The 24964-nt window shown below is 45.2% G+C and overlaps 1 protein-coding gene across 1 annotated transcript in view; it reads left to right on the top strand.

The window, feature by feature from the left end:
* hgd (homogentisate 1,2-dioxygenase) overlaps positions 1-20352 on the top strand; it is a 33250-nt gene extending 12898 nt beyond the window's left edge. The window contains exons 7-15 of the mRNA XM_055644277.1: positions 869-903; positions 1655-1734; positions 2210-2309; positions 4611-4735; positions 6868-6972; positions 10213-10339; positions 13957-14138; positions 17663-17823; positions 20166-20352. Coding sequence (XP_055500252.1) covers positions 869-903; positions 1655-1734; positions 2210-2309; positions 4611-4735; positions 6868-6972; positions 10213-10339; positions 13957-14138; positions 17663-17806 — 898 coding nt within the window. The 3' untranslated portion in view covers positions 17807-17823; positions 20166-20352. The remainder of the gene's footprint in view (positions 1-868; positions 904-1654; positions 1735-2209; positions 2310-4610; positions 4736-6867; positions 6973-10212; positions 10340-13956; positions 14139-17662; positions 17824-20165) is intronic.
* Positions 20353-24964: the final 4612 nt, after the last annotated feature.

Genomic DNA, 24964 nt, shown 5'->3' with positions numbered 1-24964 from the left:
GTATGCAGGACAGTGTTAGTGTGCGGGGATCGCTGGTCGGCACGGACTCGGTGGGCCGAAAGACCTGTTTCCGCGCTATATCTCTAAACTAAATTAACCAAAAAAATATTTTCCCCCCTCACCATAAACCTATTACCTGTGCAAGTCCTGCCCTGGCATAACCTGCCAAAAGCCATCACCTCACAGTTTCCTGTTAAACTCTATCTGCTATTTCTTGGCCCACTTCCCTATTTGATCCAGATCCTCATGTAAACCTACATAATCCTCCTCACGCAACCAACATAATCTTCCTCACTCACCTAACAATTTTTGTATCATCTGGAAATTGACCAATATTTGTCACGTGTACTGAGGTACTTTGCTTTGCTTTCTATCCAAACAGATATGAGAATGCATAGTTACAAAAAGTCCAAACTCCAGTACAATATGTGAAGCAAAGGGGAAGATACAGAGTGCAGAATATAGTTATCAGCATTGGAGTGCATCAGTTCCAGAGACTAAGTCCAATGTCCACAATGGGGTAGAGGTGAACCGGACTGTACCCCAGCTTAGAGTCAGAGTCATACAGTGTGGATACAAGCCCTTCGGCCCAACATGCTCCATCTACATCAATCGCACTTCCTGCATTAGGTCCATATCCTATCCATGTCCTATCCATGTATCTATCTAATTGCTTCTTAAACGTTGCGATAGTCCTTGCCTCAACTGCCTCCTCTGGCAGCTTATGCAAGGGCTGTTCGGAAGCCTGATAACAGAGGGGCGAAGAAGCTGTTCCTGAGTCTGGTCTGTTCCGTCTGCCGGCTGGGAGCAGAGAGAAGAAGCATTAAAGAACATAATAATTCGAAGCTATGATAATCTTTTGTTACAGGAGCTTCTACAATTCAGATGGGGATTTCCTTCTTGGTAAGTGAAACTTTGAAACTTAGGTCATTTGTCCTTTTATTCTACTTGAATGATGTGCTCACCTTGTGATCCAAAAAATGACGACATAATATTTACAAAAACTTCATTTTAAAACCATCCATTTCATGAATTGGAACCTTTGGAGTCTAGAACTGTGGGGGAAAAAGCTTGATTTAGAAAGCAGAACGGTTTTGGGCGTGCACTGGCCCTCTCCCCGAACTCTACCTCTGTTACATTGACGTCTGTATTGGTGCTATTATATTAATTTACACACTTCTTCTTTCGTGTGGGGTGCACAGCCTAAAGTTGTTGGACAACTTGTTCTATTTGATCTTCCGTTTGTGCACGTCGAGTTGATTGCATTTGTCGAAACAGGGCGGACCACATGAAGGTTGCAATCTTCCACCCCAATTTACACACAAGGAACTGGTTTATGCCGGTTTACAGATAAAAACTGGAGTAACTTAGCGGGCCTGGCAGCATCTCTGGAGATCATGGATAGATGACGTTTTGGGTTAGGACCTCTCTTCAAATATTAATTTTCCAAAACTGATAAGTATCATTTACATGTTTTTAAAAAAAATACTTTTTTTGATTTAAAAATGTAAGACTTTTTTTTTTTTTAAAGACTTCTGAAGAAGGGTTTCAACCCGAAACGTCGCCTATTTCCTTCGCTCCATAGATGCTGCCTCACAGGCTGAGTTTCTCCAGCATTCCTGTCTACCTAAGACTTTTTTTGTATTATTTGCAGTTCCTCAAAAAGGGAACCTCTTGATCACCACAGAGTTTGGCAAGATGCTGGTTGAACCTTACGAGATTTGTGTCATTCAGGTGAGCTGGAGAAAAGAATCTTTGTTTAAATATAGTCACAATGAACTGCCGATGCTGGATTCTTCAGCAAAACACAAGGAGCTGAAAGAACTCAGCGGGACAGGCATCCTTGAAACCTATTTGTATCATTACAGATGATACATATGTGGGCCAATGGGGCTGTTCTTGTGCTACAGAGTTTAGTTTAGTTCAGAGATACAGCGCGGAAACAGGCTCTTCGGCCCATCGAGTCCGCACCGACCAGCGATCCCCGCACATTAACGCAACCCTACACACACTAGGAACAATTATACATTTATACCAAGCCAACTAATATATCTTGTTGGGCCAATTTAATTTTAACCCTATTACTCTGAGTTTGCCCAAATTACAATTCCCTTCTTGCATTTGGATCACACAGAATTACCGATAAACTTTAAACAAACATGTAATTTGTGTATATCTAGAATCATTTATTTGTGATTTGTTCTTTCAGCAAGGGATGCATTTCAGTGTGGAAGTTTTCGAGGAGACCAGAGGTTATATACTGGAGGTGTTTGGAAGCCATTTTGAGTTGCCTGATCTTGGCCCCATTGGTAAATATTGTGGTCTGCTACACATTTAGTTTTAGGATTTCCAGTGACATAATGTTATGTATGTAGGATTATCACAGTAAAACATTGATAATCCAGCACTCGGGGTTTAGAATAGGACTGGAATATATAGAGTCTTTTACCCATAGTCGAGGAATCAAGAACCAAAGGTCATATGTTAAAGGTGAGAAAGGAAAGATTTAACAGAAACCTGAGGAGCAACTTTTTCACACAGACGATGTTGGGTGGATGGAACGAACGAGCTGCCAGAGGAGATAGTTGAGACAGGTACTACAACAGCATTTAAAGGACATTTGAACAAGTACATGGATAGCAAAACTTTGGAGGGATATGGACCAAATGCTGACAAATAGGACTAGTGTAGACGGAGAATGCTAGTTGACATGGATGAGTTGAGTTGAAGGGCATGTTTCCGTGCCTTCCGGGGGGGGCCTGGTTCACACATGCCCTCTCAACTTTTAAGATGCACAGAATCTCTTGCCCAGAGTAGTGGAATTGAGGACCAGAGGACATCGGTTCAAGGTGAAGGGGAAAAGGTTTAATAGGAATCCGAGGGGTAACTTTTTCACACAAAGGGTGGTGGGTATATGGAACAAGCTGCCAGAGGAGGTAGTTGAGGCTGGGACTATCCCATAGTTTAAGAGACAGTTAGACAGGTACATGGATAGGACAGGTTTGGAGGGATATGGATCAAGCGCAGGCAGGTGGGACTAACGTTGGACACGCTAAAGGCAGGAAACATATTCCCGATGTTGGGGAATCTATAACCAGGGGCCACAGTTAAGAATAAGGAGTAAGCCATTTAGAACAGAGACGAGGAAACAGAGAGTGGTGAGTTTGTAGAATTCCCTGCCTCAGAGGGCAGTGGAGGCAGGTTCTCTGGATACTTTCAAGAGAGAGCTAGAAAGGGCTCTTAAAAATAGTGGAGTCAGGGGATATGGGAAGAAGGCAGGACGGGGTACTGATTGTGGATGATCAGCCATGATCACATTGAATGGCGGTGCTGGCCCGAAGGGCCGCATGGCCTACTCCTGCACCTATTGTCTATTGTCTAGTGTGGCTGGGACATGTTGGCGTTAGGCCGAAGGGCCTGTTTCCACACTGTATCATTCTATGACTCGATGACTATGTATTAGAAATGTTATTATCACATTGTGTAGCATCTAAATCCTATATCTATACACTGTGGATGGTTCAATTGCAATCATGTCCAGTCTTTCCGCTGACTGATTAGCATGCATCAAAAGCTTTTCACTGTACCTCAATACACGTGACACTAAACTAAACTAAAGTGAATTAAGAGACAGTTTAAGTGTTATAAACGATGATATTCAATTGTCTGGAAAATCTGCCAATCCAGCCCCTCCACAATAGTGAGCAGAGGCCGGGATTGCCCGTTATGTTGTGTGTGACTGCAACAGTACTTTGCTGCAAAGCACTACAGATGGGGGGAATCCAAAGCAGGAACGGTGAACAACACTAACCTCAGCAACTATGGTCTTGTATGGACTGTGCTCTACAGACTTGTGTTATTCACTGTTATGGCGACCTGGTATGACAGTTATTAGTTGATTGCATTATTGATGATGTATTTGTGTATGAGTATGTGTGTTATTACATTTATGGGCCCTTTATAGGCCTGCAGGAAATAAGAATTACGCTGTTCAGTTACTGGTCCATAAGCGAATTAAACATACTTGGCTTGAATTGTTCGAGACCCACATGGAGGGAACTCTACCTGAAAGCACCTCCACCACAGCGACTGCAGTGCTAGATGCTGACTTTGAACATAGAACAGCACAGCACATGAACAGGCTTTTCGGCCCACAACGTCTGTGCTGGACATGATGCCAAGACCATCACTTATCTACCTGCACATAACCCATATCCCTCCATTCTCTGCAAAGCCTCAAACACCACTATCGTATCTGCCTCCACCACTACCCCTGGCAGCATGTTCCAGGCACCCACCACCCACTGTGTAAAAAAGAACTTGCCCGCACATCTCCTCTAAACTTTGCCCCCCACCTTAAACCCAAACCCTCTAATCTTTGGGGGAAAAAGACTTACCTGCCTACTTTCCCAAGTATAACCAACTAAACAATTACAGAAACTCTCCAACAATTAAAAGCTTCCCCCTTCAACTGGCACAAGTGAGTAACAACATTTGAAATGTTTGAGGAAGTAAAGTTTATTTAAAATCGTTAGAGATTTAGCACTCCATGCCAGACAGGCAGTTGACGTTCAATGATATTCACCCTGGAATTTGATGTGCCTTGCCAGGAGCCAATGGCCTTGCCAACCCCAGGGACTTCAAGGTTCCAGTTGCATGGTATGAGAATCGGAATATTCCGGCAGGTTTCACAGTCATCAGCAAGTTCCAGGGCAAGCTTTTTGCTGCGCAGCAGGTAAGTCAGTGTCGAGTCAAATACTTGGTGGGTAAAGAGCAAATTGTCGGCAACGGCCAGGTACATGCATGGGAAAGGTTTCAAGGGATATGGGCCAAACGTGGGCAAATGGGTGTATCTTGGACAGCATGGCCAAGTAGAGCCTTTTACTGTGCTGCGTGACTATAAATCTCACCCTGAAATATCACTTTTGCGCACGTTGATGACCAGGTAACGTGCAGGTGTTTTACACAGTGTAGTGATGACTCTGGTTCAATTACTGATCGATGTTACATTTATTAACCCGTGCTGGGAAAATTATAAGGAAAGCCACAATGATGATTGTTAAACATATAAAATCCTTAAAGGACTGGTCAGGCTAGATGCCAGGAAAAATGTTCCCGATGTTGGGCGAGTTCAGAGCCAGGGGTCACACAGTTTAAGAATAAGGGGTAGGTCGTATAGGAGTGAGATGAGGAAAAACTTTGTCACCCAGAGAGTTGTGAATCTGTAGAATTCCCTTGGATGTCTGTGGATGTTTTTGAGAGTGTTAAATGTAACTCTTAGGGCTAACGGAATCAAGGGATATGGGGGAATATGCAAGAGGCACTGATTTTGGATGATCAGCCATGATCACATTGAATGGTGGTGCTGGCTCGAAGGGCTGAATGGCCAACTCCTGCACCTATTTTTCTATGACGTTCCTGAACCAGAAGAAGGCAAACAGAGCCTGGGTTCTTGCTTCTTGTCATTATTCATTGGCATGAACTGAAGAAGAAAGCTGAAAGGTTGTCTTGTAAAAAGACACAAGGCGCTGCAGGAGCCCATTGGGTCAGTCAGCATCTCTGGAGGGCATGGATAGGTGACGTTTCATGTTGGGATCGTTCTTCAGTCTGATCCATGTTCTCTGGAGATGCTGCCTGATCTACTGAGTAACTTCAGAACTTTGTGCCCTTGTTTATAAACCAGTGTCTGTAGTTCCTTGTTTCTATGAGGTTCTACCTCCCCTACTGAATTATTTAATTGAGCTCCTTCTTATATCAACACTCCACCATCCCCATGAGACATAGGAGCAGAATTAGACCATTCAGCCCATCGAGTCTACTCCACCATTCAATCATGGCTGATGTATCTTTCCCTCCCAACCCCATTCTCCTACCCGCTCCCCGTAACCTTTAACGCCCCAATGGCGATTGTTTTAGGCAACTGCTGGCAACTGTCATAGTCGGAGCAGGTCGCGGAAAAACCGGCGACAACCTACATCATCCTGGCGACAACTTACGACAGCATCAACGTCAGGAGAAGTCGAGCTACGCTCATCGGCACCAAACCAACAGTTGGTGAAAATTTCTCAACATGTTGAAAATTTAGTGGCGATCAGAATGGCGCTACGACTTTTTGCGCGACTGAGGAGACGACTCCCGGCGAACATGTGGCGACAAACTAGTCACCTGTAGTTGTCTAAAAAAATCACCTAAGTGGGACAGGCCCATAACTAATCAAGAACTTGCCAATCTCGAATTTAAAGATATCCAGTGACTTGGCCTCCACAACCATCGGAAGTTACTATAAGCCAAGTTTAGGTCATATCTCATAATTTAATTAGAAGGCTTTTTATAATGTATCTATTATACTTCTCAATTATCAATTAATCTGTACTTAAGTTCTTTGCCCGAGGAATTCCAGAGTTTGAATGAAATTCAGTACAGCAAGGCTTCACGTCCTCGCGTTCATATTCCAACCCCCTCAAAGTGAAGGCAAACATGACTTAATTATTTGCAATCACTCTGCGCTCACAAACTCCGTTATCATAGGCTCAAGTTGCCTGGAATTTTAGAAATGGCCCTTTGATCTGAAAGCTTTAGTATTTAATGAGCAAAATGCAAAGTGCTGGAGGAAGGACAGGCAGGTCTCAGGAGAAAAAGAATAGGTGACGTTTCTGTTGGAAACTTTCTTCACCCAAAACATCACCTATCCTTTCTCTCCAGAGATGCTGCCGGTCCCGCTGAATTACCCCCAGCATTTTGAGTCTATCTTCGTTATAAACCAGCATCTGCAGTTCCTTCCTACTGCATCTGTGGAGGGAATGGGCAGACCACGTTTCAGGTCAGGACCCTTCTATCATTTATTGTTTAACACTAATCTTTTTTCAGGATATCTCTCCGTTTAACGTTGTGGCTTGGCATGGAAACTATACACCATACAAGTACAATCTGAATGACTTCATGGTCATTAATTCTGTTGCCTTTGACCATGCGGTAAGTAGTTTTCTTTTATGCTACTTCAACAGATGTTATTTGGACAATCAAACACTTTGCAGTAAAAGGATTTGGTTCAGTAACGTTGGTGCGTTATTCTGATTTGTTGCAAGAATGGCAGATTTTCACACAGGCTTTAGTGCGTTTGGAAATGGAGACTTCCCAGCAAAGATCCTATATCAATCAAGATGGTCCACAACGAAAAAGACATAGTGCGGTCATGGGCAGATTCATGGGTAATTTTCGGCCCCATTTCCGTAACCGGATTCCGTCTCCGCACCAAAGATCCCGTAGGATACTAGTGCGGAGACGGAAGCCGGTTACGGAAACATCTTCGTAAAAATAAAAGTTATTTGGTAAAAATCTTCTCCTCATTTTCAGAATTTAAATTTATTAACACAAACTGTTCCCCTGCAACGTTGATTACACTGCGGGTCGGGTTACGGAAATGGAAGGAAAAAAGGCCCACGTTCCGCTCCGTTGCGTACTACACGTCAGCCCATTGCATTTAGCAGGAGTGGTCTATCTTGCTTCGCTATAGGATCTTTAGTTCCCTGGGATGGTTTTGCCACCTGATGTTTGAGTTTCGGGGTTGGTGTGAAGGGAAAGGTTTTGCTCCACACCAGTGTGGTGATCAATGATGGCATCTGTAGGGATGTCCAATGCCGATCAACACAGAACATGCAGGATAGCACATTACAGGAAGGATGTGGGGACAGAGGGTGCAGAGTTTACCCGAATGCTGCCTGGGTGACAGAGTATTAGCTGCAAGGAGAGGTCGGACAATCTTGGATTCTTTTCTCTGGAACGCTGGAGGCTGTGGGGAGACCTGATGGCGGTATATCAAATAATGAGAGGCACTAGATAGGGTAGACAGTCACAACCTTTTTCCAAAGGTGGAAATGTCAAATAATAGAGGGTGAAATTGCTTTAAGGTGAAAGTTTAAAAGAGATGTACGGGGCAAGTATGTTTACAAAGAGTACCTGGAACGTGCCGCCGGGGGTGGAGGCAGATACGATAGTGGTGTTTAGGAGACCTGTATAGGCACATGGGCATGGAGTCAAGTCAAGTCAAGCCACATTTATTTATATAGCACATTTAAAAAACAACTCTCGTTGGCCAAAGTGCTTTACATTTGTTATAAGAATAGCACAACAAAACAGACTACATACTGTACATATATACATGTAGCCCTCACTCATAGGACGTCAGGAAAGGCTTGGGAGTATAGATAAGTCTTTAGTCTTGACTTAAAGGAGTCGATGGAGGGGGCAGTTCTGATGGGAAAGGGGATGCTGTTCCACAGTCTAGGGGCTGCAACCGCAAAGGCGCAGTCGCCCCTGAGCTTATGCCTAGACCGCGGGATATTCAACAACCCCAAGTCGGCCGATCTGAGGGACCTGGAGGTGGAGTGGTGGGTGAGAAGACTTTTTATTTAGGTGGGGGCAAGCCCATTGAGGGCTTTGTAGACATGGAGGAGTATCTTGAAGTTTATACGGAACCGCACAAGGAGCCAGTGGAGAGAGGCCGGGATCGGGGTGATGTGGTCCCTTTTTCGGGTGCCCGTCAGGAGTCTCGCTGCGGCGTTTTGGACCAGTTGCAGGTGGGACCGGGAAGATTGGCTGATGCCAGTGTAAAGGGAGTTGCAGTAATCTAGGCGGGAGGAGATAAATGTGTGGATGATCTTTTCCAGGTCATCAAAGTGGAGGAATTGTTTTATTTTAGCTATCATCCGAAGCTGGAAGAAGCTAGCTCTTACCCCGGCATTGACTTGTTTGTCAAATTTCAGTGCCGAGTCAAATATCACGCCAAGGTTTTTGACGTGAGGTTTGAGTAGTGGGGTAAGGCTTCCAAGACTGCCTGCTATCGTTTTGATTGAGTCCGAGGGGCCGAGAAGGATGACCTCAGACTTACTCTCGTTTAGTTGGAGGAAGTTCTGGGCCATCCAGCACTTTATATCCTCGAGGCAGCGGGTAAGGTTAAACAGATTAGATTGGTTTTTGGGCTTCAGGGGGAGATAGAGTTGGGTATCGTCTGCGTAGCAATGGAAGGAAATGCCGTGCCTTTCAATGACTTGGCCTAAGGGGAGCATATACAGGGAGAAGAGAATGGGGCCAAGGATGGAACCTTGTGGAACCCCACAGCAGAGATTAGCTGGGGAGGAGAATGAGTTGCCTATGTTAGTCGAGAAACTCCTACCTTTGAGGTAGGAGATGAACCAGCTCAGGGCAGCGCCATCAATACCAACCCCGTACCGGAGACGGTCAATTAGGATGGTGTGGTCGACAGTGTCAAATGCTGTGCTGAGGTCAAGAAGGAGCAGGATTGCACGGTCGTCCGAGTCAACGGTGAGCAGTAGGTCATTGTGTACCTTCAACAAGGCAGACTCTGTGCTGTGGTGAGCCCTGAAACCCGATTGGAAAGTTTCCAAGATAGTGTTTTGGTGAAGGTAAGGTATAAGTTGACTTAAAATTACCTTTTCAAGGGCTTTTGAGAGGAAAGGCAGTTTAGAAATGGGTCTGTAGTTGCTTGGCCAGGTGGGGTTGAGGTTAGGTATTTTCAGGAGTGGTTGGACCACTGCACGCTTGAAGCAGATAGGCACAGTGCCAGTTGCCAGAGAGCTGTTGAAGATGGCGAGGATGTTGGGACCAGCTGTTGTAATGACATCCTTTAGGAGGGCAGAGGGGACATGGAGGGATATGGATCATGTGCAAACAGATAAAGGTTTGTCTTGACAAAATGTTGGGCACAGACATAGTGGAGCGAGGAACTGTCTGTTCCTCTGGTGTACTGTTCTGAGTTGAGTTTAGTTTATTGTCACGTACACTGCGGTACAGTGAAAAGCTATTGTTGCATGCTAAAGGGCCTGTCCCACTTTCACAACCTCATTCACAACCTTTTTTACTGGAGAACATTTTTTATCAGGCTAGAAAAAACGCCTCGACCTACTTGGTGCCACGATTACCTACGACTAGCATCACGACCTGATATGACCATGCTGCGAGTATGAATCAATGGGCAAACTCGGCAGAGGTCGTGAATGTCGGACAGGCCCTTAACCAGTCAGTGGAAAGACTATACATAATCGAGCCATTCACAGTGTACACATACATAATAAAGGGGATAAGGCAAATAACATTTAGTGCAAGATAAAGTAAATGGTGCTATTGGAATAGAGATTTGAAAGAGACAGTTTTTCCCTGCTGTTATCAGGCAACTGAAGACGTATCTGTTTCCAGGATCCATCGATATTCACCGTGCTGACGGCTAAATCGACCCGCCCAGGTGTGGCTGTTGCAGACTTTGTTATCTTTCCACCGCGCTGGGGAGTATCTGAACACACTTTCCGACCTCCTTACTACCACCGTAAGGCACAGCACAGATCTAACTCTGCTTCTTGTTAACACCGTACAGAAAAACAAAATGATATTGTGAACAGGAGCAACAAGGCATGAGAGAGAGAGAGAGAGAGAGGGATACAAGGAACTGCAGGTGCTGGTTTACAAAAAAAGATGCAAAGTGCTGGAGTAACCAGTCTGAAGATGGGTCCCGATCCAAAACGTCACCTATCCATGTTCTCCGCAGGTGCTGCCTGACCCACTGAGTTACTCCAGCACTTTCTGGCTTTTTCTGAAATAAATCCAATTAGTGGAAACCAGAAGCTTAAATATAAATGAAGGATATTACAGGAATATGAAGGCAGAGTTGGCCAGTGGATAAAAAGGCAAGGTGGTAAATATTTAAAGAGATATTTCATAATTCTCAACAAAGATTTATTCCACTGAGATATAAGAAATGTGAGAAGAATTATTCAACTAGTGCTAACCAAGGGGCAGAAGGATGGTAATGAATTTTGAAGAAAATGTTGCATACAACATTGCAAATGTAACTTGTAGGCAGAAAATAACGAGTAAAAAAGGATAATGAAACACAACTGAAGGGAGAGAATTGGGATTATAAGTTTCTACATGTGTATAAAAAGGAAGCAGTGGAGATGGTTTTGATTATAGGATATGTTTGTATTGGAAGCAGTCTAAAAACGGCCATTTGATTGATTTTTGGGGTTAAGGTTGGGGTCCTGATCCGAAATGTCACCCATCCATGTTCTCCAGAGATGCTGCCTCTCTCGCTGAGTTCCTCCAGCACTTTGTATCTTTTTTTGTGAACCAGTATCTGCAGTTCCTTGCCTCCATTGCCCCTGAGCAGAATGAAGCTGAGACGAGTGGAAGGTGGTTGTATTGAGATGTAAGATCCAAGCGTTATTCCTTAAGGCACTGTCCCACGATGCGAATTTACCCAAGAGCTCTCCCGAGTTAAAAAAAAATCAAGCTCATGGTAAGTACGTAGAATGTACGTAGCGGGTACGTCGGAGCTCGTGGATGTCTCCTAGTGGCTCGCACCGCTAACGGCAGGTACTCGGGGGAAACGCGGAAACTCGTGAAGATTTTTCAACAGTGAAAAATTTCCAAGAGTAAAAAAATACTCGTGATGAAGTACCACGAGGTAGATTTTAAAAAAAACTCTGGAGAGCTCTTGGGTGAACTCGCGTTGTATGACAGGGGCTTAAGGAAGACACTGGGAGAATGTTTGCTTCTGTCTGGGAATCCAAACCTGAATCTCAAGGGGGGGGGAATTATCCATTTGATATGGAGATAAGAGGAACATCATCTCTCAGGGTCATGCATCTTTCAAATTCTGTAGCCCAGAATGCTACTGAGGTTGAATCATGGAGAATATTTAAGGCCAAGAGGGATTTTTTTGGCAGACAAAAGACTGCAGAAGTTGGAATCTTGAGTAGAACACAAAATGCTGGCAGAACTCAGCGGGTCAGGCAGCATCTGTGGAGGGAATGGATGGACCACGTCTCAGGTCGGGGTCTTTCTTCAGAAATTTTTGGTATATTGGGGAGATACCTGGATGAGGAACGGGTATGAACAAGATCAGACCGAAGAAGGGCCCTGACTCGAAACATCGTCTGTCCATTCCCTCCGCAGATGCTGCCTGATCCGCTGAGATCTTCCAGCACTTTGTGTTTTACTCACAATTCTAGAATCTGTAGTGCCTTGAGCTTCCATGAACAATTTCAGATCAGTTATGATCTTACTGAGCCCCAAGGGGCCACATAACATACTCCTGTTCCTTTTACATATATACCATACTTATATCTAGTCTGCAGTCTATTTAGGTTTTTAGATAACTGGTTGTTATCATCCAGTTAAAAAACTGGATGTTGTTTGATTATTTTAAAAACAAGCATTGTTTTATTTCTGTGGTACAATATTTAAGAATGTATGACCTTTGGGGTTATGCAATTCATGAAGATATGATTAACTGACCTAGAACAATGTTATAGTTATTTGTATTGAAGAATCTCATGCCCTGATCACCCTCTGTACAACAGAACTCCTCCAACATTCCCTAGTGCCTTCTGAAGATCATTTGCATTTTCTAACTCTTACTAACAATTCAATAAGAGGTCAGCAATCTAATTGATGATGTAATGTAGTAATCCAATCTTATTAACCAGTTTTGTTAGTGCATTTTGAATTTTACCCAGGGGAGGGGAATCGAGAACTCGAGGACTTACATTTAAGGTGAGAGGGGAAAGATTTAATAGGAACCTGAGGAGTAATATTTTGCCTAATTTGAGGAAGGGCATCCTTGCTATTGAGGCAGTGCAACGTAGGTTCGTGAGGTTAATCCCCGGGATGGCGGGACTGTCATATGCGGCAAGATTGGAAAGACTGGGCTTGTATTCACTGGAATTTAGAAGGATGAGAGGGTATCTTATAGAAACATATAAAATAATAAAAGGACTGGATGCAGGAAAAATGTTCCCAATGTTGGGGGAGTCCAGAACCAGGGACCACAGTCTTAGAATAAAGGGGAGGCCATTTTAAACTGCGATGAGAAAAAACATTTTCATCCAGAGAGTTGTGAATTTGTGGAATTCTCTGCCACAGAGGGCAGTGGAGGCCAAATCACTGGATGAATTTAAAAGAGAGCTAGATAGAGCTCTAGTGACTAGTGGAATCAAGGGATATGGGGATTAGGCAGGCACGGGTTACTGATTGTGGACGATCAGCCATGATCACAATGAATGGTGGTGCTGGCTCAAAGGGCCAAATGGCCTCTTTCTGCACATATTTTCTACGTTTCTAACGTGGTGGGTATATGGAACGAGCTGCCAGAGGAGGTATTTGCGGCAGGTACTATAACAGCATTTAAAAGACAGTTGAGATTGGAAGGGTTTGGAGGGATATGGACCAAACGCGGGCAGGTGGGACTAGATAGCCTCTGACAAACTCTGATAGCATCCAACAAAAAGCTTTTCACTGTGCCTTAGTAAACATGACAATAAACTGAACTAAAGCTTAGATGGCCATTTTCTGTGCTGTAATATTTTCTTACATCCAGTCTGTTCAGACAGACATTGGTCTGTTGGTTATGGAGTTAAAAAGGGAATTGTCACACAGTGACACAGTGTAGAAACAGGCCTTTCAGCCCAACTTGTCCACACCAGCCAACATGTCCAAGCTATAGTCCCACTTGCCCGCGTTTGGCCCATATCCTTCCAAACCTGTCCTATACATGTACCTGTCTAAATGTTTCTTAAACGCTGGGATAGTCCCAGCCTCAACTACCTCCTCTGGCAGCTTGTTCCATACACCCACCAAGCTTAAGTGTGAAAAAGTTACCCCTCAGATTCCTATTAAATCTTTCCCCCTTCACCTTAAACCTATGTCCTCTGGTCCTCGAGCAAGTCTCTGTGTATCTACCCGATCTATTCCTCTCACGATTTTATACACCTCTGTAAGATCTCCCCTCATCCTCCTGCACTCCAAGGAATAGAGACCCAGCCTACACAACCTCTCCCTATAGCTCACACCTTCATCAATCTTCTCTATACCCTTTCCAGCTGATTGGAACAGGGATGATTTGCAATTGTGTGTGTTTTAATGCTTTGTCTCTTTGCTGTCCAGGTAACTGTATGAGTGAGTTTATGGGACTTATTAAGGGCCACTATGAGGCGAAGCAGGAGGGCTTCCTGCCTGGGGGAGGGAGTCTGCACAGTGTCATGACTCCCCACGGACCGGATGCGGAGTGCTTTGAGAAAGCGAGCTCGGCAGCACTCAAACCGGAGCGAGTGGCCGGTGGAACTATGGTGAGTGGCAGAGGCACTGGGTCGTGCTGTCAATGCAACACACACCCTAACAATTCATTGTCTAAAGCATCATCTTCATTATTAAACTTTACCAGAATGTTGCCTGGATTAGAGGGGATTAGCTACGAGGAGAGGCTGGTCAGATACAGGTTGATTTTGGCTGGCATCGTCAGTTCTTTATTATCACATGAGATTCTTTCTTTGCATACAGATCAATAAGATTATTGCCACATGTAAGGATAATTCCTGATTAAGTGCATAGGATCAGCCCACTAATGCCTGGGGTTGCCAACTTTCTCACTCCCAAATAAGGGACAAAAGGTCAAAATACGGGATAAGTTCCTGACGGCAATTCGTTGACCGACTTGGCTGTGGCTGGGTGAATGATGAGTAGGCCCGGGTGCTGGACTGCACACACAGCCCAGCCAGCGGGCCAGCTGAGGAGATTTGGCCTGGGCACGACGTCACGTGCCAAGTCTGGCGCCCCATCCAACACATGAACCGATGATTGGCCATGGGGAGGGTAAGTGGTGTCGGCGGTAAGCGAAGGTTCGAAAGCTGGCCGGGCTGCTGACCAATGGGCGAGGCACTGCTGCTGCACTCCATGGGCTGCACCACGTCGGGACGGGTGAGGCGGGGCCGGACACGCTGCTCCGACCTGACAGTCCCCTCGACCCGAGTAGTAGCAGTCAAATACGGGACAAACCAATTTAGCCCAATATACGGGATGTCCCGGCTAATACGGGACAGCTGGCAACGCCACTGAGACTATGCAAGAATTGCCAGGTTTTGGGGCCATTTTCACAATGGCAGCTGCAGCTGGCCATAAAGGCCTGTTACAGCCGTTGCCTCCATCTGAATGTACAGTGAACCGTTCTGCGACCCCTCTCCTCGCCTGGCCTGGCCAACTTCACCTCTTGTGCCCCAGGGCCTGCCTCCCGCACCCCACCTTGAGGGCATGGTAGGCAATACCCCCGGTTCTCCTCACCTTCTCCTTACTCGGCCCTGCATCCGTTGTTGTCCACCTTCTGGTTCCCGGTCTTCGGGGATGAGCCTCGGACGAGGCTGCAGTTCCCCAACGGACAAGCCAGGCCCTCTGACAGGGCACGGCAGCAACTCGCGGCCCATCGGGGTTTCTTTAGTGCCACGATGTTTGCACTCATGTTTCTGATACCCGAGCTCCCAGAGACATCATCTAATGTACGCAATGAATCACATTGTTCACCGCGTACTGACAGCCTCTTCAAAGCTTTGTATTTTCCGTTTCATAAGTAACGATTCTGAAGGAAATCTAGACACAGAAGACCCCCCCCCCCCTTGTGCAAATACTGCAAGGACAATGCTGTTAAGTGAAATGAATCTTGGTGCTGGGAGCCTCTCCACTACGGAGCACCCCATTCCCTGGCACCATTTGATTTTAATATTTGATTTTACTATCTTTTTCATCATCTACTACCTGGCGATAAAATCAAAGAGCTAAAGATACTTGGCAAATTGGGCAATATTTAAGGAGGGTTCGTAGCAGATAATTCTTTGGTAATATTGATGAAAAGTTATCAACCTGAAATGTTAACTACCTCTCTACCCATGGAGGCTGAGTATTTCATACTGCCGAAATTGAAGGGCCAAATGGCCTACTCCCTTGCACCGATTTTCTATGTTTCATGTTTCTGACATCTGCGATGTTCTGGTTTTCTACAATCCACGCAGGAGAATGGGGTTGAGAATGGAAAGATAGATCAGCCACGATTGAATGGCGGAGTAAACTTGGGCCAAATGGCCCAATTCTGCTCCTGTGACATAAACATGACATGAAAATGCCCGGCAGGCAAGTCCCTATTGTGTGATCACTGCTAAAATACTTGAATAAATGGATGTTACTGAATAGCAATCGCTCAATCACAGGCATTATTAGTATCACCCATGATACTGTCAAGATGATATGCCAGACAAATATCATTCTCTTAGTTCCATAGTGTGGCAATTGTAGGCATAACTCTCTAACGAATGCAGTCAAGTAGCTGTACCAATGATGAATGTTTGATTAAAAAGGCATTCACACTAGAAAGTGATGCTAGTACAAAGTGCTACATTCTATCAGGGATGATAGCTATATAGGGCTTGTCCCACTTGGGCGACCTAATCCGCGAGTTCTGGCGAGTTTGCGCTCGACTCATACTCGCAGCATGGTCGACACGAGGTTGTAGGAGGTCTTCGTAACTCTCCTTCATGCTCGAGAGTGGTCTCCGCGTACTCGAGGCCTCAGCTAGGTCGCGGCGTTTTTTTCAACATATTAAAAAATGCCTGCGAGTAAAAAAAGGTCGTCTTCACTCTCCACTATTCGTTGTCCAATTTTCCCGACGTTAGTCGTAGCTTGTCGAAGCTAGTCTTCAACATAGTTGAAGGAGGTCTTCAACATGTCATTTTTTCAAACTCTTCTAAACTCGCCAATTAGGTCACCCAAGTGGGACAGCCCCTCAAAATCCTCTGTATAATGTCATTCAGTGGAAGTCCAATATAAAGAAGCTCTGGCAAATCGAACATTGAAACCCAAGTTTCATTCACCGATAATAAGTTGACATAAATTGGGCAAAAAACACTTTAAAATGCTAAATGTTGCATCGTGTCATCGAGCTGTATAACACAGAAACAGGCCCTTCGGCCCGCTTGTCCATGTTGACGAAGTGGGAATATTGGGCTAGTCCCACTCTTAACAAATTTGCTCACGCATGTTTGCTTTGATATTTCAGCGTGTCATCAAGTTGAACTAACATACTGCTTATTGTGGCCAGGATACCGTCCCAATCAATAGCATCATGAAATGTATACAGATTGTTGGGAGTATTGTGAGTTTCTCCAGCACTTTGTGTTGTGATAAATATCATTGGATGATATGGTGGGACATGTAACTCTCTCAGGTGTTCAGTTCTTTGTGTTCAGTTCCGGGCACCGCGTTATAGGAAAGATGCTGTCAAGCTGGAAAGAGCACAGGGAAGATTTACGAGGATGTGTCTAGGGTTTGAGCTATAGGGAGAGGTGGAGTAGGCTGGGACTCTATTCCATAGAGCGCAGGAGGAGGGGTGAGCTTATAGAAGTGTATAAAATCATGAGCGGTATAGATCGGGTAGACGCAGAGTAGGGGAATCGAAGACCAGAGGACATTGGTTTAAGGTGAAGGGGAAAAGATTTAATAGGAATCTGAGGGGTAACTTTTTCACACAGGTGTATGGAACGAGCTGCCAGAGGAGGTAGTTGAGGCTGGGACTATCCCAACATTTAAGAAACAGTTAGACAGGTACATGGATAGGACAGGTTTGGAGGGATATGGGCCAAATGCAGGCAGATGGGACTAGTGTAACTGGGACATGTTGGCCGGTGTAGGCATGTTGGGCCGAAGGGCCTGTTTCCATACTGTATCACTCTATGATTGTTATAATTTCTAAATTTGATTCAAAGTTCATTGAACCCTGTGTTGTGAAGATAATCCAACATTGAGTTGTTGTGTATTCTGTTTAACTGGACAGGCATTTATGTTTGAGTCCTCTTTCAACATGAGTGTCACCAGATGGGGTCTGGAGAAGTGTAACTGCCTGGACAAAAGCTACTCCACCTGTTGGCAGCCACTGAAGAGCCATTTCAATGCCAACGCTAAACCCAGCCACAAGTGAACCTCTGGTGCAATAGGGTAAGATGAGCCAGCACACCTACTTTTAGTTGTAATTTAAAGATGCAGCGCGGAAACAGGCCCACCAAGTCTATGCTGACCATCGATCACCCCGTACACTAGCACTACCTTACACACTAGGGACAATTTACAATCTTTACCAAAGCCAATTAACCTACAAACCTTACAGTGCTAGAGACGTCTTTGGAGTGTGGGAGGAAACCAGAACACCCGGGGAAAACCCATGCAGGTCATGGGGAGAACGTACAAACTTCGTACAGAACTCCGTGGTCAGGATTGAACCGGGTCTCTGGCGCTATAAAGCAGCAACTCTACCACTGTGACACCGTGCCGTACCCATTTAAATAGGATCAACTGAAATGTTAAAATGTTGAACGTAAAGAGTTTAAGGGTTATGGAGAGAAGGGAGGAAAATGGGATGTAGAAATGGGATAAACAGAAATTTGATTGAAGAGATGGGTCCCTACACCTAACTTTGTTCTAACTGCCAGCAGCATCTTCACACTCCACAACTAGGCTCCACCTGGAGACAGATGCCACATTATGATCAAAGACACAAAGTGCTGGAGTAACTCAGCAGGTTAGGCAGCATCTCTGGAGAACATGGATAGGTCACGTTTCAAGTCAGGAGTCCTTCAGTCTCTAATAGTCACCTATCCATGTTCTCCAGAGGTGCTGCCTGACCCGCTGAGTTACTCCAGCACATTGTGCCTATTTTAGTAAGCCAACATCTGCAGTTCCTCGTGGTTCCAGATTATGATTAGTCTTACGCTGTACACAGCTACCTGTCATCAACTTACTTGAGGATAGGGGCAAAATTCTGGAGAAAAGGAATAGATGGCATTTTGGGTCAGAACCCTTCCTTCAGACGACCCTTCCTTCAGACACCCGAAATGTCACATTCCTTCTCTCACTTTTCTCCAGAGTTGCTGCCTGACCCGCTGAGTTACTCCAGCATTTTGTGCCTATCTTTGGTATAAACTAGCGTCTGTGATTTCTTCCGCCACATTTTTAATCAACTTATTTAATACCAACTCCAAAGCAGACATGACAACAAGACAATTCTTCATCAATTTAAGCTGGACTGAAATGCATCTACCAGTGGTAAAATGTTATGAAGCTAATTTAGGGAGATCGGTCCACAAAGCCAAGTGTTGGAGTGGGTGCCTGGCTGGGACAGCTCGAATGGGTGACTCATCATCCAACAGCCCAGACCTGGTCCCAATGTTACACATCCCTCTTGCAACCACACAGCTCTAAACCTCCCACACACCGTCGACCTCAGGCAGTGACTGAGCCAAAGACAGGACATCCCATGGACCTGGTCAATAGGGACTGATGGCGATTGACAGCTCGTGCTATCCAAGGCCCTTTTAACTGTTTCGAAGTGCCTGTCTTTATACCCTGCCTTAGTTTTAAGTAGCAAAAGAAACTAAGGGAAGTTTAAGTTTGTTTTTGAGTTTGGCCACATCATGAGAAATAAATGGAGCCCAGCGAGATATTCTGGACGTGGCTCGTGTACCACTGAGCAGCGGCCAACATTGACTTACAACTTAGCACAAGAACAAGCCCTTCGGCCCACAATATCTGTGCCAAACATGCACCAAGACCGTCTCTTATCTAGCTGTGCATAATCCATATCCCTCCATATCAATGAGCCTATTCTAAAGCCTCCTAAATGCCACTATCCTATCTACCTCGGCTACGAACTGGTGAGTCTGCAGCTGGTTTGGCACTGAATGTCAGCAAAAGGCAAGTACAGCCTCACTGCCTCAGCAAGGCATAATCAAGGAGCAGTCTCACCCCGGACACTCCCACTTCTCTCCTCTCCATCTTCACTTTAAGCTGACTCGGCAAGGCCAGCAGCATAAACAAGGACCAGTTACACCCCGGTCACTCCCTTTTCTCCCCTCTCCCATCAGGCAAGAGGTGAAAATGCATGCCTCCAGCTTTGTGGACAGTGGCTTCCCTGTTGTCAGGCAACAGTACCATTCTATCACCAACTTGAGAATGGTCCTGACCTACCGTCTACCTCATTGCAGACTGTCGGACTATCTTAAATCGGACCTTATTGGATTTTATTTTGTTCTATTGACTTTATCTTGCACTAAACGTTATTCCCTTTATCCTGTATCTGTACACTGTGAATGACTTGCTTGTCATCATGTATAGCCTTTCCCCTGACTGGTTAGCACGCAATAAAAGCTTTTCACTACCTCGGTACACGTGACAGTAAATTAAAGCAAGCTTGGTTACTGCATTCAAGAACAATTTCACTAGAATAATGGTTGGATTTACAATCCCAATTAATGTTCCCACTGATATTTATTCTGCAATTTCAGGTCAAACTGTGGCCATTGGGAAAACGATACCAGGCGGGACAGATTATTAGTTCCCACTGAAAAATGATTTTCACTTCTACTGAAATGACTGCTGCAGTGATTTAAAAAAACAATTGTAGACATATAGAGAGTTGAAATGGTTCACTGTGTCCAATCAAATAATAAAATTAATTGACTTATTTACTCACACAGTTGTGCAGAATACTTTCTTGATGATAACCGTCCCAATACGTTGCATTGTTTTTATTTGAACTGTCAAAATTAAAGTCAACGCAAAGTTATGGATGGAGTTTCAAGCCAGAGTAGCCCATTATTAGAAGAGATAAATGTGGATGCAATGCCAACCTTTATGAGAAAAGGATTTATTGACACCATGGTCTCTGCACCAGCACGCCCACGTTCCTTGACTGCGCAACTAGTAAACTTGTGTCAAGGTTTCTAAATCAATGCACATAATTGCTTTTGAATCAAAATATGAATGAGTTGACTAGAAGTGACCTGTGCATGACTCTGGGATGTGATTATTACAATAATGTTCATTCTGAACCTTTGCTAACATTGTAAATCACTGCTGATGCACATGTCAATACAAGGAAATAAAATCTCAACCTTCCACCCCCATTGATTTCTACATTGCCTATATGGGTAGGCTAGTACTTTATTCCTTGGATCATAGGAGGATGAAGGGTGATCTAATAGAGGTGTATAAGATCATGACGGGAATGGATAAGGTGAATGTACAGAGACTTTTACCCAGAGTGGGGGAATCAAGAACCAGAGGACAAGGACTTTAAACATTACATTTAGGCTTTAGAGATACAGCGTGGAAACGGGCCCTTCAGCCCACTGAGTCTACGCCATCAGCGATCACCCCATACACTGGCACTATCCTGCATACTAGGGAGCATATACAGAAGCCTACGTCTTTCTGTACAGAAACCTGTACGTCTTTAGAGTGTGGGAGGAGCACCCAGAGAAAACCCACGCGGTCACAGGGTGAACGTACAAACTCCATACAGGCAGCACCCGTAGTCAGGATCGATCCCAGGTCTCTGATGCTGTAAGGCACCAACTCTACCGCTGCTTCACTCTGCTGCCCGAGGTTTACGGTAATGGCTCGTTTTCACGGGGCGACTTGACGCAAGATGTAGCCAGAGTGGAGTGGTCGTGGTCTAGCACGATATCACACGATATAACGGGGGTAGAGTAAAGAGTTCCCACGGTACTCGGCAATTCTGTTATTTGTGCGAGTGACTTGTCCGTCTCCCGATCTTTCCCGAATGAACATCGTGGACTGTAGTGTAGTTAATCACGTGGCACAAATGATGTTACTTTGTTGTCACACACTCTATTCGTTTTTTTCACCCGAGCTCTTTAATGAGCTGAAGAATAATCTGTGTTTTTTTAGACAAATGTTGTTTGGTGTGATGCACCTTCTCTCAATATGTGCAAGAAGTCGTCTTTTTATTTTGTCAAATATGAATAAAGACTGTATCTCACATTGACCGTGATTATTGTGTTATTTTATGATCTACTGAGAGGTGAAACTTTCAGTCTGAAGAAACTTTCAGCCCGAAACGCCACCCGTTCCTTCTCTCCAGAGATGCTGCCTGTCCCGCTGAGTTAGACACCAGTTGCTTGGAGCAACTCAGCGGGACAGGCAGCATCTCTGGATAGAAGGAACGGGTGGCGTTTCGGGTCGAGAGCCTTCTTCACACTCTCCCTCCCTCACTCTCACACAGGCATGAATGGAGGAACTCCGCGGGCCAGGCAGCATTTACGTTCCTTCTCTCCAGAGATGCTGCCTGTCCCGCTGAGTTGCTCCAAGCAACTGGTGTCTATCTTCAAAGGACTGACCAGGACTGCCTCTCTCTCTCTCTCTCTCTCTCTCCCTCCCTCTCTCTCTCACACAGGCATGAATGGATGAACTCCGCGGGCCAGGCAGCATCTACGGAGGGAAATGGACAGCGACCCATTCTTCAGGCTGCCTTATGTCTCTCCCCCCCCCCCCTCCCCCCCCCTCACCCCAACTCCCACCCACACACGCGAATGCTGGAGAAACTCAGCGGGTGCAGCGGGGCCGAAACGTTGTCTATTTCCTTCGTTCCATAGATGCTGCTGCACCCGCTGAGTTTCTCCAGCATTCGCGTGTGTGGGTGGGAGTTGGGGGGGGGGGGAGACATAAGGCAGCCTGAAGAATGGGTCGTCTGTCCATTTCCCTCCGTAGATGCTGCCTGGCCCGCGGAGTTCCTCCATTCATGCCTGTGTGAGAGGGAGGGAGAGAGAGAGAGAGAGAGAGACGCACACACAAGGTGGATGCGAAATCTTACCTGCCTGTTTCAGTGACAGACACCCACCGCCAGTAAATGAAGTCACCCCCATCTGTCTCCCCCTCCTCTCCCTCGACTCCCCCACCTTTCCCTCCCAACTCCAGTCCCGTCCTGACCCCCTGGGAAACTGAAGGTTTCCCGCTGTAATTAAAGAATTCCCACGGTAGACTGTAAAACTGGGACTCTGGTTCTGGACTCACCCAACATCGGGAACATTCTTCCTCCATCTAGCCTGTTCAATCCCGTAGATACGATTAGACAGGTATCTAGTTATTTAATTCATTTAATGATTTCTATCGCCCAGCCTCTCATCTTTCAATCGGGTTCGGCCAGGAAGGAACTGCAGATGCTGGATTAAAACGAAGATAGACACAACATGTAGCTCAGCGGGACAAGCAGCATATCAGAAGGGTCTCGACCCGAAATGTCACACATTCCTTCTCCCCAAAGATGCTGCCTGCCGTCGAACTCATTATCTTTAAACCGGCATCTGCTGTTCATTCCGAAACATACACAAGAAATAAGCAACTTTTCGGGCCGAAACGTTGCCTATTTCCTTCGTTCCATAGATGCTGCTGCACCCGCTGAGTTTCTCCAGCATTTGTGTGTGTGGGTGGGAGTTGGGGGGGTAGAGAGATAAGGCAGCCTGAGGAAAGGCTCGCCTGTCAATTTCCCTCCGTAGATGCTGCCTGGCCCGCGGAGTTCCTCCAGTTAAAAAACTGCTTTCAGACAAAAAGAGACACACTGACATTAATTAAATGCTTGTTAGCTAGTTTTATTAGATTTGTATGTAAATAGCAAACTGGCTGGATTCACTCTATCCAACTTCCGGGTTCACCGTTCGCAGGAGTTCCCACGGTGACCGCAAGAGTTACTATGGATATCGCACGGGACACTTCGTTCATAAAATGTTGCAATGCTCAACCACAAGTGTACAAGACACTCTTGGACAAATTCAAACATGTTTGAATTTTCTCCCGAGTACCCAAGGTACACGATTACCTGCCGTTAGCGCCACGGTGGTCCACGAATGCCGTACTGTTACCGCACGAGGTTCCCACGATGTCAAACTCTGGTTACCTCTTGCGTCAAGTCGCACCGTGAAAAGGGGGTTTAAGAGCAAAGATTTGAAAGGAACCTGAGGGGGAAACTTTTTAAAAAATAAAGGGTGATGGGTTTATGCAACAAACTGCCGGAGGAGGTTGTCGAATGTTTAAAAAAACTTTTGGACAGGTGCATAGATAGGAAAGATTTAGAGGGATATCGGCCAAACGCAGGCAGGTAGGACTAGCTTACATGGGGCATGCTGAGTGCCGTGGTAAAGCTGGACTGAAGGGCCTGTTTCCACGCTGTGTGACTCTATATGTCCTCCAACAGGGAACACTTGTACAATGATATCACACTAAAAATATGAACTCATTCACAATTGATAATACATTATTGTTGTCAGATACACTTGCTGGCAGAAACCTCAAGATCTTAAACAAGTATACATTTCAGGTCTGCAGAGACCTTTTTACCCTGTTAGCTAAATTTAAGGTCTCATCTTACAATAGACAATGGCATTAACTGACTATATCATGCATTTTCTTTGATGCTTCACCTTGGTGATTGCAGCCACTTGTATTTTAATCAGCTTTTTGATTTTTGAAGAGCAGCTAGAGTGATTCATGCAACAGAGTTTGATGCTGCTGCATGCTGGATAGAAAGTAGTTTGATGGCTGCAGAAAGTCCATATTCTTTAAGTCCTGCTCAAGATATTGGCACAAATGCAAGTGCACGGGATTGGAGGCAGAGCAGTAGGCATAAAGTTATAATTTGCAGATAAGTGGGCTCATGACAAGAGCTTCACCTTGTTTAGTTCAGAGGTACAGCATGAAAATAGACCCTTCTGCCCATCGATCACCCGTTCACACTAGTTCTATGCTATCCCACTTTCTCATCCACTCCCTGCACACTAGGGACAATTTACTGAGGCAGATTAACCTATAACCTCTCAACAAAATAGAGAGAGTACAGAGGAGATTTACTAGAATGTTGCCTGGGTTTCAACAACTAAGTTACAGAGATAGGTTGAATAAGTTAGGTCTTTATTCTCTGGAGCGCAGAAGGTTAAGGGGGGACCTGATAGAGGTCTTTAAAATGATGAGAGGGATAGACAGAGTTGATGTGGACAAGCTTTTCCCTTTGAGAATAGGGAAGATTCAAACAAGAGGACATGACTTCAGAATTAAGGGACAGAAGTTTAGGGGTAATATGAGGGGGAACTTCTTTACGCAGAGAGTGGTGGCGGTGTGGAATGAGCTCCCAGTGGAAGTGGTGGAGGCAGGTTCATTGGTATCATTTAAAAATAAATTGGATAGGCATATGGATGAGAAGGGAATGGAGGGTTATGGTACGAGTGCAGGCAGGTGGGACTAAGGGGAAAAAAAATTTGTTCGGCAAGGACTTGTAGGGCCGAGATGGCCT

Source organism: Leucoraja erinacea, chromosome 13 (assembly GCF_028641065.1).
Source record: "Leucoraja erinacea ecotype New England chromosome 13, Leri_hhj_1, whole genome shotgun sequence".
Classification (NCBI taxonomy): Eukaryota; Metazoa; Chordata; class Chondrichthyes; order Rajiformes; family Rajidae; genus Leucoraja; species Leucoraja erinaceus.
The sequence above is the reverse complement of the archived record's forward strand: the minus strand, read 5'-3'. Positions and strand labels throughout refer to the sequence as shown.